We start from the raw sequence: 14077 nt of genomic DNA, 5'->3' as shown, positions 1-14077 counted from the left end.
TAATAACCTACATGAAATGCAACGGAAATGAGTTTTGTAAAGTAAGCTCGACTCGCAATCAACCGTCTTATCCATCCGTAGATCACGTGACCTGCAGCCAATAATTTTTCCCGAAAAATTCTGTCCGTCTGTCAAAACCTTACCAACTTTCACTTTCGACCGACGTATGGATGAAATAGCCTCCAAAATGTTAGCCATATAGCATAGGCGTGCACAGGACTTCAGTAGTGGTGGTGCCAGATTACACAACAGCCCTATCATTCACTGACCCCGAGCCTAAAGCGGGGGGTATTTTGGATTTGAAAGCGCAAAATGGTGCTATTTAAGGTGTGTATTATTTCTGCTTGTAAAAAACAAAATAACGTTAACCCTAATGGTGGTGCCAAGGTACCTGTGGCACCTACCGTGCGCACGCCTATGCCATATAGCTACTTATTGTCAGCGACCTTTACTGTCTTATAAGGTTTTTAAGTATATTTATTTGCTTTTAGCTTTCATTAAATGTTATTAACATAATTTGAACATATTAGAGCGAAAAAACAATTGAATTGAAATATTTAAGTGCTTAACTTTCATGATCATCAATATGTGCGAGATAAATTTTCACCAGTTTCTAAGATTTTTGGTTTGTTGGCAGCATTACAATGAAAAAGTATTCGACGGAAGTGCGGATGGTTGTGAATTTAAGGTTTGTTGACAGACGTGTAACTGACGAACGAACGCGACGGATTATTGTGAGTTGAGCTTAATTTGAAGAAGTAATATTCGTACAGTTATAGATGAGTATCGATAAAGAAAGTTTCTGGTTGTTGGCGCAAATAATTTTACCATAAAAAAGATGCCTTGAAATAATCGCAATGGAATCGGCATTTGACAGTCGCTTAGATGCACTGCAATTAATATCTCAGAGGAAGCTTTCGGAAATATTACAAAACGTTCCAGGGAAAAAGAACATAATTATTGATCCAGTTCTAATGAAATCTTTGGACAATGTTATTGGCGTTTCATTTTTAAGGTTTGTATTTTTTTTTTCGTTGTTTACTTGATAAACTTCATCAAATGGGGCCTTTTCCGGGAAAAAAAAACTAACTAATTGAGTGTTTTTGAGTACTACAGCTGTTTGTTTTCCCTGAAAGGCGATATACTCCAGCAAAATTGTACAGTAAAAGCCTTCAAAAATGAAACTAAAATTAATTTGAATATTATCAAACATACTGCAAGAAACAATTTTTTGACGATATTTAATATTTTTTTATTCAAACCACTTTTCTCTGTCTCTTTTTTTTCTAGATTTATTTTCTAATTATTCCGTAAAAGGTTAGGTCGATGATGTTGAAGCTTTTCCTTAAAAGAATAATAGAATTCAAAATGTTATTTTGGACACTACAAATGTTCCTCTTCTTACCCTGATAACAGTGTTTAAACATCCCTACTAGTTTTTGAGAAATTACTGTTACAGGTGACATAGGTAGCCTGTGAAGTGACTTGGCCCCCACCATTGTGCTTTAACAGCTTAGTAGAAACTGTTTTTCATAAGCGAGTGGCCTGCTTGTTTTTGCCAACCTACTGTTTACGTGATACTAGTTGCAACTTGATCCTGTTTTTCTCCGATTTTTAGAAATATAGTGTTGCCGAGGCTTTTTTTTTTTTTTTGGAAATTAATAATGAATTTCAGAAAATACTTTTTAAAAAACCTAGCAACATTTCATGGCTTTTTAGAATAGAAAGAAAAAAAACATAGGAAAACATGGTTTTCACACACTACACACATCCCAAAATTTACTCAGAAGGGATGGTTTTGAATTCCTACTAGTTTGTGAAAAAATTAAATTTTTATATATTACATTACAATACCTGTGCTTTTACGCTGCTACTACAATTCATTGTTTACCCTCGAAAAATAGGAATATATGTTTTCCATAAACTTGAGACATTCCTGAAATAACCCTGAAAGGAAGGTTTCTTAATTCCTACTGGTTTGTTAAAACATAACGGTTTACAGCTTACATTACAATACCGCGTATTCATTGTTTACCTATATGGGTTCTTTAAAACAAATTTTTCAAGCATTTTAGTTCATGTAGATGTTGTAATAATGAAATATGTTTAAATAAAGTCTGTATTACAATTGTAAGAAATTTTTAATGCTTGTATTTTGTGTTTGTTGTTTTATTAGAATAAGTAATTGTATTACGCAGTGTTTGTTTTGTTACATTGCATTTAAAGTACGTACTATTTTGAATCACATAATGGACGAATCTAATGGGAGGCATTAATTTTCTGTGAGGAATACGTGCTGTGCACTGAAGTAGCTGACACATTGAATTTTGCAGTATTTCCAAGGAATTCTTTGATTACAGCCATTCTATATTCTGTGTTTGTATCCCAGTTTATTCCTGTATCCTGAAGGCTTGATCCTGATGGCATGATCATATTGGCTTGATCCTGTGGTACATGATGCTTGATGTTTTAATTCAGTACTTCAAAAGATTCTGATAACATGATCCTTTTGGCTTGATCCTGTGGTACATGATGCTTGATGTTTTAATTCAGTACTTCAAAAGATTCTGATAACATGATCCTTTTGGCTTGAACCTGTGGTACATGATGCTTGCTGTTTTAGTTCAGTACGTCAGAAGATCCTGCACATGAAAGAAATTGCGATATAAGAAAGAATTATGTTTATAGGTGGAAAAAAAAAAATCTTTTTTATTCACTTATCATAATTCATTATTATATGACAACATTTTTTTTAAGTACAGAGTCTTTCAATGTACTGAATTAAAACAGCAAGTACCACAGGATCAAGCCATCAGGATCATGCCACCAGTATCTTTCGACATACTGAACTAAAACAGCAAGCACCATGTACTACAGGATCAAGCCAACAGGATCAAACCTTCAGGATCCAGGGATAAACTTCAATATATGAAACGGAAAAATTAGGTTAATTTTAACTCTACATCGTTGGCCACAGTTGTGCTAAACAAAGAGATACACAATCACCGGTAAACATTACATGAATGGCAGCAGCAGTGTGACAACCCAGGTATTGTAATGTAAGCTTTAATCTGTTTTTTTTTTTTTTTTCAAAAACCAGTAGGAATTAAGAAACCATCCCTTCAGGGTTAATTTAGGAACATGTGTAGTGTGTGAAAAGAATTTTTTTCTTTCCATTCTAAAAAGCCCCTATATCTCAATATTACCGTTCCAGAATTTACTCTTAAAACAGCGTCTTTATATTTCTAATAGTTTCTGAGAAATCACAGTTTATAGCTTGCATTATAATACCTATGCATTGATGCAGTAATGCAATTTTTTTTAAACATTCTCATACAATGCGAATTGCAAGATTGGCAAACTTAACATTCACAAAATTCTGTTCTGTGGCTGTTTTTATGCATTTTCAGTTTAAATATTACAAATTATTACATCGTGAGAATGATCATTTAGATTATGTTAGCTCCATTAAAAATAATGTCTATTATTTTTAATGTTTGTGCTTAGGAATTGCAATGTAGCACAGCAACCAGTTCACAAAGTCCATTCCGAGGCCTGAATAGTTCCGAAGTTCACCACTCACATGAGCAACTTCAATAGCATGTATTTCAGGATAACAGTGTGCATGAAAGGTGTCCATGTTGTGTTTCATTGACTTATGTGATGTAGAAATTAGAAATAATCGAGCTACCTTAAAAATCTTTTAAAAGGTGTGGACGGTTGACTAGGTTAGTATAGCTACATTAAAAATACTGTCATAAGGTGTGAATGGTTGGTTAGGTCAGGAAAGCTACATCTTAAATTGATCCTAAGCAACCATTAAAAATATTTGACCATATTTTTAATGTAACTATACTAACCCAACTAACTGTCCACAATATTTAAAGTATTTATAATGTAGCTAACTTAACCTGATTGACCATTCTCAATATTTGACTTAAGTTCTCCAAAAATACATAATACACGAACCTACATGGGAATGCAAAAAATTGCGGTGGCCGCATCAGTGCACAGGTATTGTAATGTAACCTATAATCGGTGATTTCTCAGAAACCAGTCAAAATTTTGACACGCTGTTTTCAGGGTAAATAGAGGTACATATTTAGTGTTCCAAAAAAGTATTTTCCAAATTTTATTATTTTAATCTCGGAAAAGCCACCTCATGAGAATTTTACTAAAAGAGCAATGTTTAATGTCAGTATGCTACAGCCGGGGTCAAGACTTTTTTCCACTGTTGTATTGAAGGACGCTTCAACCTGCTAATCACTGCACCCGACAATGGGCCAACAAGAATAACAATATAGGAAGGGGGGGGGTTTTCTAGTAGAACCTGTTGCAGCTAGTTTAGAAGTGTACATAAGAGTATACAATTAGATGGGATCATAAGGAACATGAGACTAGTATATTATAAAGTATCCTTATACAAACACACAAATAAATAAATAAATATATATATATATATATATTCTTTGGAATAATGAATACAGGTTAAAGTGCACAAGTACAAAAAACAAGTTACTGATTATGAAGGTACATCGTGCGCCACAAGTGGTACTACTGAGCGAGTTAAACGCGAGCATAAATGAACAAAGTTAAGGTGAGCACCTACGCTCGGACCAATTCCTCCTCTAGAATGTTGGAATCGGCATGGCATGGCATGGCATGGCACCCAGGTCGGCAAGCGACATGTGTTTCCATGAAAGGAGCGAATGACAATATCAGAAGGTGACAGCCAAAAGAACGTTACAGTTGGATTATGGAAACACACAATTTACTTTACGCTAGTTCCACGGTCACCTCGCGGACAATCAAAGCATTCAAACACATTACCGACCAGACGAGAGAGTGGACAACCGCCATCGAACGCACAACCGACCCCAACGAGAGCTAGAGGTGAAAAAGGCCCAGAGGCGATGAGCCTCGGTCGCACCTCGACTTGTCACTGGAGGCGCCACCATCGCAGCGCGGGGAGAAGGGGAAAAGAAACGCTGCGTCACAGACCCAGGAGTGGAAAGGAGGGGGGGGGGAGTGGTGCAGGGGGTGGGGGGGTAGGCGCGAGGCGTGACGTTTAGGCCTAATAAACGAAGAGGTTCTCTGGGCCTCTTCAGTATTCCACCCTAATTTGTTTCCATTTAGGGTAGTTACATTCTTGGCCTCGGCCATAATTTACTTACATTAAATAACATCCCTGTCTTTTAAAAAACACCCTAAGCTATGCTTTATTCCTAAGGATTTCTGGAAAACCACAGGATCAGTTTGCAGTAAACAGCAGGGTGGCAACAACAATAAAGTCATTCTTTGGTTGAAAACAGTCTTGGCTACGTAATTAAACACACATTTTAATGTACAGGCAAACAAAAAAAAGTAACAAAATGGTAATGAAACTTTAAGAAAGAAAGAACAATCATCTATGTAGGAGGGGGATACATTTTCACAGGAAAAAAATGTCTTTGGCCAACACAGTAACAGCCCCATAATAATAATGTTTAATATACAATATAAATAAAATTTAATTGTAAATTTGCTATGTATTAGAAAAGCCACTTAGCAATGCATTGTGCTGTTCAAGATTACTGTTAATAGAACAAATGGTAAACAGCTGTACCGGTATCTTCTTTCTCCCTTTCTCTCTCTCTTCAAATGCCATAAAAATGTTTGTACTCGCTGACACACTGCAGCACACACACCAAATGTAGGCCGCACCGAAAAATTGAATGGCGCTTGCGCTTCCCGACTTCCCGTTACACATTTCCATCGCATTCACGAAATTACTCTCACCAAATGCCATATGCAAGAGCAAAGATGTTACACATTAAAAATTTCAATTCTGTCATGAAATACATCATTCTGTCACACATAGGGGTGTAAAAACTTGGGTGACAGAGCGTCGGCCGAATAAACATACGTGTCTCTTCCACTATCTCTGTGCGACTGTCTCGGCTCGCCGGGCGCAGAGATGCACGGCACAATACGAAGGGGGAGAGGAAAGCCTACTGTTGCCTAATGCTCAATTCAAAATGGCTCATGCGCATTATTTGTTCTGTAAAATGTGTGACAGAAGATAGAAACTAAAATCATACACAGAGACATCCAGTAAAATCAATTTTATTTTGCAATATAGATCTTAACTTCTTATGCAAATTTCAACAAAAAAATTAATTAACTTGAGTCAGTGGCATTAAACTTAAAACAGTTAGCTGAACTGAACAAACATAAATTTTTTAAAAGTTGATGTTTTTTTTCATTAAAAAATATTAAATCTTTCAGTTAATGCTTTCTTTAATTGAAGATTTACATTTTCATTTAAATTGGTTGTTTTAAATTAAAAATCTTGTAGGTAAATTTTTGGTGATTTTTCGATTTCAGACATCATATATCAACAAAAATTTATTTTTATCAGTAGAAGAGTTGGGTGGAATATGGAATTTCGGTTTGGGAAAATTTTGGGTTGTAAAAAATTTTTCCCTGTAGAAAAACTGTACTGGATCGGGAATTATTTGAGGTTACTAATTTCAAAAATTTCCATACAATATAACCGATAAAAAAAAATTTTTTTTTTGTGTTGACCAAAGTATAGTAAGTATACTTTTAATACAGTTCAACTTATTTAAACTTATAACCTTGAAATTAAATCAAAAAACTTAATGTGCCAAATAGTAACAAATGAAGCTCGTATTTACGCTTTCAACTCAAACTATTCACTCTTTTTAGTTATTTACGACGATCAAGTACCCATTCTGGCACTTTTATTTACATTTGTGTTTGTTTATTGTGTTTTCGAGTTGCAAGTCACATCATCTATAATGTCATAGATAAGTGCAGCAAGTAAGATACTACTGTGTGAACATGGTGGTAAATTGATAGTAACTATCCAAGGTCTATAGACAACCAGGTCTTCTCATCCTGTACTTCCTAGACATTTTTACCATGGGAATTCAAATTATACACGTGACTAAATGGCACTTACTCAAATTTTTGTACTCATATAAATTGATGCGATTGTATGCACAGTTAAAATATACTGTGAGTTTTCGTAAGTACTATATTTAAACTTTGTTACGTCTTTAGTTAATAAATCATAAGTTAGGCTAAAGTTATTTTTTTTAATCTAAAGTTTTGCAATGTTGGTAGACATCATGATGCGTGTGGGGCCTTTGGCATGCTGTACTTGCAATTTAAGCAGCACTGCGTGATTTAATGCTAATTTGTTAATGTTTTTACATCCCCTTCTAAATATTTACAATTGATGAAGAATTATTTTCAATGTTATATTTTTTCTTCCTTATGAGATTAAACAGTGTCAACATTCATGTCCATTTGCAGTAGTAAGCAAATATGGTCTTTGGAGCAATTAAATTCTTTTAGCATAGAAATTTGTAAGACAGCAGTTATTTTTGAACTTTAGTTGAGAAGCATTTAGTGGCTTTGTAAATCTTAAATTTCATGCTTCTGTGTAGCTTAATTATCATGCTTTTGGCTGAACTTCAGTATAAGCATTAGCTGCTGTTAATATAAATAAATTTCCTTTAGCCTAGCAGCTTTTCAATCCATATTGAAAATGAAATTTCAAAAACAATAGGATTACACATCTGTAATATATAATATTTAACTTAAGAAAAAGTATAACAATATTTTAAAGCTGTCTGGAGCATGGCAGGTTCTGTAAAAATATGGGAATGATAACTGAAGTGAAAGGTTTTGTTGTGACTAGGGATGTAAGGGAACGAACAAATGAAATGTCGGAGTGGGCGCCACCACGTGATGTGGGCACGTGAACCCGGCGGAGACTCTCTTCAGGGCGTGACGTGACCCGTGTAGGGCTAGGCCCGGTTCCCTTAGCACGCGATATCGTTACAGTGGGCTCTTCAGGCGTCCCACACGCCTCAAGGTTCAGGAGCAGGGACACGTGGTCACTCGACTAAAAATCACACGTTCGACGTACTCCTTTTATTTCAGCAACTTTACAACACGTCTCCAATCGCGCTACACCTACATACACTATGAAACTGTTAAAACGCCAACGGTGGGAGAGAATAAGTTTACAGGCTGACCAGGTCACCTCGTGGCGTGGCCTCGTTAGCTTAGGACGCGGTTCGTGATTAAATGTTCGAATTGAACTTAAATATTGATTAAAACGAGTCGGCCACCCGGAGTAGGCCTCGCAGATACAAAAAAGGTTTAAGAATTATAAAAAGTCCGGCGGATGTTAAAAGATCAGTTGATTAAGAAAAATGTGAAGTTGCGCGGTGCTTACCAAGCATCCTACCCCGGGTGACGAACGGAAGCGACTGAAGAGGCCAGGGCAGCATGGCGGCCGGAAAGCACTGGATTTACCGTTAGTCTCTCCTGTTATTTATTAATACATATTTTAACTAAAACAAATACACTAAAAATTCTATACTAAAATTATACCCAGGTTTCCTTAATTATTTAAATGAGTATTGATTATTTTAATTATGATTATGGTTCACACTAGTTGCGGGTAGTTCCATTGCCTGCCGCGTGGGGTGCTGCGCCGTCCTTACAACTAGCACTTAAAACATAAACACTTAGGGAATATTATTTAAAGACAAGACAGTTAGGTAAACCTAAAAATTGAATAATAAAATAAAAGGGGTCGTGGCACAGACTCTACTCTCGCCTCATGTCGGCAGCCTCACATGCACACACACACACCTGCACACGGGGCGGGAGGTTTGAAATAGAGGGTGGTGGTGAGAGGAGAGGGGTGGCGACGGCGTGAGGCACATCAGGCTTAGGGAGGGCGTAGCCCCGGTCGACGTCAATTTGTAGGTTAGCTACAATAATAATACATCAATTCTTTGTTGAATTTTTTTTCATAGTTTTTATTGTAACTTAAAATCCTCACTTTAGTTATTATTCAATTTATTTTCCATAACCTATGCTCTTCTCCAAAATTACCACATATGCTATAGAGCATCCCACTCTTAGATTGCAGTGTGGAAGTAAATGGGCGCATTCTCTCTCTCTCTAACACACGCCGATTGCCGTTAGCGCTGTCCTTGTTTCTTCGTGTGTTGTTGCCAAATATCAAACGAAATTAAAATTTTAATTTTCGGACCAAGCTTTTTTCATATTGTATAGCATCGAAATACGCATCAGTCAATGCTTATTTTGAATACTTAACAATATTTTAAGTGTCCGAAAAAATTAAAAAAACATAATTTATTCACTGCGAACTCTTTTGAAGTGTTCCGAGATGTTTCACATCAAAAAAAAATAACCTACATGTGTATTTCATTCAGATTTTTTTTTATTAATAAATGAATGCCTTAGGACGCCACCGAACAAATGTTAAGACAAAAACTATATAGGTTTCACTTAAATAATTTTTTTAATATATTGAAATGCATTTTCTCACAAACTGACACATCAAAAAGTTGACCAGCGGAAAACTTTTTTCTATTAAAGATAGATGGGGGACGAAAGCGTGAAAAATGTTCACAATGAATTTAATTAGTTTTTAAAAGCAGCTCCATCTCAATTGCTTCTACAGTTTCCGTGGAAATGGCTGTTAAAGATGTGTCTTATCAGTACAAGAGCGCACTGCAATAGAGGTTTCTCTCACAAGCTGCCGTCGTAAGAGGAAACAGGGTCGTGTGTTTAGATAAGTTGGGTTCTGTCCTGCAAGCAATTTCAAATACGTGGCTTCCTTAGTCAACCATGTATTTCCTTAGACACACATTTCTGGAAACCAGCCTGCCAGTTAGTATCACGTCTCGCGACGAAGCAACGCGTTGTGTCCGGTGACTCGTTACAGTTATAATTTTGACAAACAAATTATATATTAACATACGTGATTTTATTTTCTACATTTATTTTTATTACGAACTTATAAAATATGGAAGTTAGAACACCGAAAAGAAATTATATCGGTAGGCTACGCGGGAGGGAGCGCAAGATTGTGTTGAATGTATTTGAGTATTTTTCAAAAAATATGAGCGTGTGCAATGCAATTAAGGAAGCTTACCATTCTTCTGGTCAGCTCTGTGCTACTCTTATGGAAGGGGAATCAACATTGGTCAGCGGTAGCGATAGTGATTAAAAGGTATGTGATGTTATTAATTTCTTAATCAAGTTAACGTTACATTTATCGTATAAAGTTCTATGAATGAAACGTGTGTGAACAGATTCTTGTTGTAAGTTAAAGTTTAAAAAAAATTCCTTATCGGCACAGCCTAAAGGCGCAGGAAGATTTTGATGATTATATTTCTTTAAATTAGAACAAAAAGGAATTTTTATATCCTTAAACCCATATTTATTTCTTCCTCTTGCAGTAATGGTTGTTACAAAATATATTTTAATCGAATCTTGAACAAAATGTGTAAAATGTATCAAATAAATACAAAAGAATTTAATAGCGATGATGGTACAAAATTTTGAATTATTTTTCTATCCTTCTCAACACAAAGCATCTTATCAAACATTGCTTTTGACAAAGTTTTGGAAAATAATTATGATATTTACAAACAATTTAAACAGATTTGATAAGGTGTCTACTAAGGCAGTTACGTTTTTTTGTCCGATGAAAATATTTTTCAAACCCATGCAGTTATGGCTGGTCGTATCAAAAATTTATTTAGAAAACATTTTTTGGCATTAGGTACTCTTAGTTATCATACGTTAAAACGGATGCGATATTATTCATATTATGGGAGTTGTTGCAATTTTTCTGTTTTTCAAAAAAGCTTCCCCATTTCGACCCAATTGTTCGGATTTTTCCCATAACTACTCGACCGAGAATTTCCATTACCGTATTTTATTTATTATTTTGGACATGACTTGTCCAAAAATATGGCATTTATCGGGCCCATGAAAATGTGATTATATATATGTGTATGTATATGTGTATGTATGTTTATATATATATATATATATATATATATATATATATATATATATATATATATATATATATATATATATTTGTGTGTGTGTGTGTGTGTGTGTGTGTGTGTGTGGGATTTTTAGAACATAAAAGAAAACTATAAGAAATTTTTGTCTACAATAGGTAGTTTTTATTTAAAATTTACATAAAAGTGGCATTATTACAAATTTATATGTGTAATAGTATAAAATATTATAAATTACGTTATGATTTCTTAAAATGTTTCTTGTTCAATCCGAATTACAAAGAAACACATCTTCTGAAATTCGTAATGTGTTAGAGATTTGGCAACAGCGCGCGCCATAAGCCGTATACTGCAATCTAAGAGTGGGACGGGCTATAGCAACATAATCCAATATAAAAATTAAGTTAAAAATTGTTAAGTTAACAACCAGACCATTTTTCATGACAAAAGTTTGATTTGAGTTATTTTACAGCCTGCGTGACAAACATTATCTGAAACTTGTTGTAAACTCCTCACCCATCAAAGTGAGGGCCAGTAATTGGCAAATGGCAATAAGGTCCACTCAGCTTCTTTTCACAGACACATACCTGAAGGCTTCCTCAGTACACATGGCTGAGATCACTGAAACACCTTACCTCCACCTTGTGATGCTTCTTAGCAAGTGGTCCTCAGATGTGTGGCTCAAATCATAAATATTCACAGACCAGTGTAATGTTATTATTAAATGATTAACTGCTGGGTAATTTTGAGTGGGGTCAGATGGTTTTAATTTCATCTCTATTTTTGGAACACAAATTCATGTTTTTAAATAAGTAGTGAATAACCCTCTTAAAACGGCCCATTTTGTAATATGTATAGCTTCAGTGTTACACTTGAGTAAAATAGAAAAAATTAACATATTAAATATTATTTTTCGAGTTTCTCAAGGCACATTTAACAAACAGTCTTATAAATATAACTGGTTTACATTTAAATAATATTGAAATTTATTACAAGAATCATCTTATGGTGCAAGAGACACCAATCTGCTAGGACTTTAAGAATTGCCTCGAAAATTTTAAAAAGGATGTTCAGGAAAATATTCTTTTACTTCTCCATGTTGTTATTATATTTCACTGAACAAAAAATACAATATTTCCATAGAAAACAACCATTATAAACTTTTTCAGTAATTAATAACAATGCAATATTCACATTGTACTTAGTTACTTAAATATTGTAATATTTACTCTGTAACAAAAAGCCAGGAAATTGTATACAAAGTGATGTTTTTTACATCTCACTCCAAGGCACCATCACAGATAAAAATTAATTAGCCTCACATACAAAAAAAATAACTGTGTTCAAAAATACATGGCACGCCTGTATTTGCAACAGAAACTGAACTCAAATATGATATATGCCGTGACTGTCAATGGATAAGCAATCACGATGAGCCTTTGTATAACCAGTTTATTTAAATTCCTGTACCTGTCATGTTTCCCTGGCTATTTCCTGATTTTTTTCAGCAATTAGACTTCTCTAAAAGTTCCAGGTTTTTCCTGGTGTTAGACACTGTGTTTAAAGTGAAATATACGTGAAAATATGGAGGGTGGTGGCACAATAGTAAGACACATACTTGCTTTCCAAAATGATTATACAATTTTTTTTTGTAATCTTAAATATTTTATTGCATTCATTAGATCATTTCAGTGTGTTCAGATTTGCACACAGTAATTATATAAGTCATGTTACATAAAAATGCATGTAGATTAAACTAAATTTAACTTAAATTTTGTCATAATATTTTTAGCTCTATGATAAGTGTAAATAGTAAGTAATATCCAAATAAAAAAAGGAGTGATGCTACAATGATAACCATTAGGTTAAAATAAAAAAGGTTGTACATTTACTGGTTGTAACACAAAATAATTATTAAGCAACAAATGTAGAAGAATGAGCAGTCAAGTAGTCTTTTATATGTTCTTTAAGAAACTGGCCAGTTGTAAAGCATTACTTGTATATTTCGAAGCAGCATCTATAGCTTTATTGCTGAGAAAGAAGGTCCATTTTGTTCAAAATTACGATACAAACTAAAATGTTTTTTATTTTTCATATTTTGTTTTGGAAAAGAGTAATTCTTCAGAAAATAGTGAAGTTTTGTGGATAAGAACATAAATAATGACAATATGTGTTAATGTCAGTTGTAAGATTTAATTTTGGACATTACTCTGTAACTTTGTAGTTTCCAATTTAAAATAAAAACTGCATTCAATTTTTAACTTCACTAGAGGAAATACCAATTTGATTTTTTTCAGTTCAACAAGCTTCTAAAACTGTATGTGTTCATTGAAAATTGCTTTGTTAGTGGAAGATCCAAGGAAATAACATTTTAACACAATCAAAAGTATATTGAACATTTAGCGCCAAAAATTAAAAATAGCATTTGGATACATTAGCAATCTTTGAAATGTCTAAAGTGATTACATTAGCAATTTGCATTAAACAATAATTTAGTAATCAGTTTCATATTTTTTATCAGTATATCATATTTCATCCTGTCCCAAATTATCATTTTATTAGGAGTTGTTTGTATACACAAATGTTCTTTACTACTAAGGACTGTAACAATGTAATTGCACGCAAACAATTCAACACTAAAATTACAACATTCCAATTCTTATTCCAGACAGTTCATTAGGTGGTACATCAATGAATTAAAAATTTAATACAAGTTATTAAGAGCTGTGAGTCCCCACAGCAATGTCTAGCATCATTATTAAGTAAACATTCCACAATTTTTTTCTTTCTCGCTTTGCTGACAAACATGATTCTCTGCCACTCAAACTTCAAAATCAGTTAATATGTTTGTCAGTTACATTGGAGGATCTGCATCTTTCTTCAGCACCTGAAAGAAGTACAAAAAAGATTTGTAAAATTTAAGACTAGTGTTTTGAAAAATAATTTGTGCCTGTACATAAAGATAGTATCTAAATATATTCTGTGGGGGCCTAATGCTATCAAAGTACCTATTATCCATATTGAGAATTTTTCATTTATAGTGAAAGTTAAGTAAAGCATGAATAAACATTTTAACATGAATAATAATGTAGGGGATTTAGGACATGTTACAGGAAAGGGATACTCCTTACCACTGAGCCCAATTATATCATGAACATAAAATAGATAGTAAAACAAACTCCCAAACCCTTTTTGCCATCGAT

At 34.1% G+C, this 14077-nt stretch overlaps 1 protein-coding gene across 1 annotated transcript in view; it reads left to right on the top strand.

Annotated features, from left to right (window-relative positions):
- Positions 1-641: 641 nt before the first annotated feature.
- Positions 642-14077, top strand: part of LOC134529818 (vacuolar protein sorting-associated protein 33B) — a 28981-nt gene continuing 15545 nt past the window's right edge. Inside the window, exon 1 of the mRNA XM_063364298.1 lies at positions 642-1015. Coding sequence (XP_063220368.1) covers positions 858-1015 — 158 coding nt within the window. The 5' untranslated portion in view covers positions 642-857. The remainder of the gene's footprint in view (positions 1016-14077) is intronic.

This window comes from Bacillus rossius, chromosome 2 (genome assembly GCF_032445375.1).
Source record: "Bacillus rossius redtenbacheri isolate Brsri chromosome 2, Brsri_v3, whole genome shotgun sequence".
In the NCBI taxonomy this organism is placed as follows: Eukaryota; Metazoa; Arthropoda; class Insecta; order Phasmatodea; family Bacillidae; genus Bacillus; species Bacillus rossius.
This window is presented reverse-complemented; position numbering and strand designations above follow the sequence as displayed.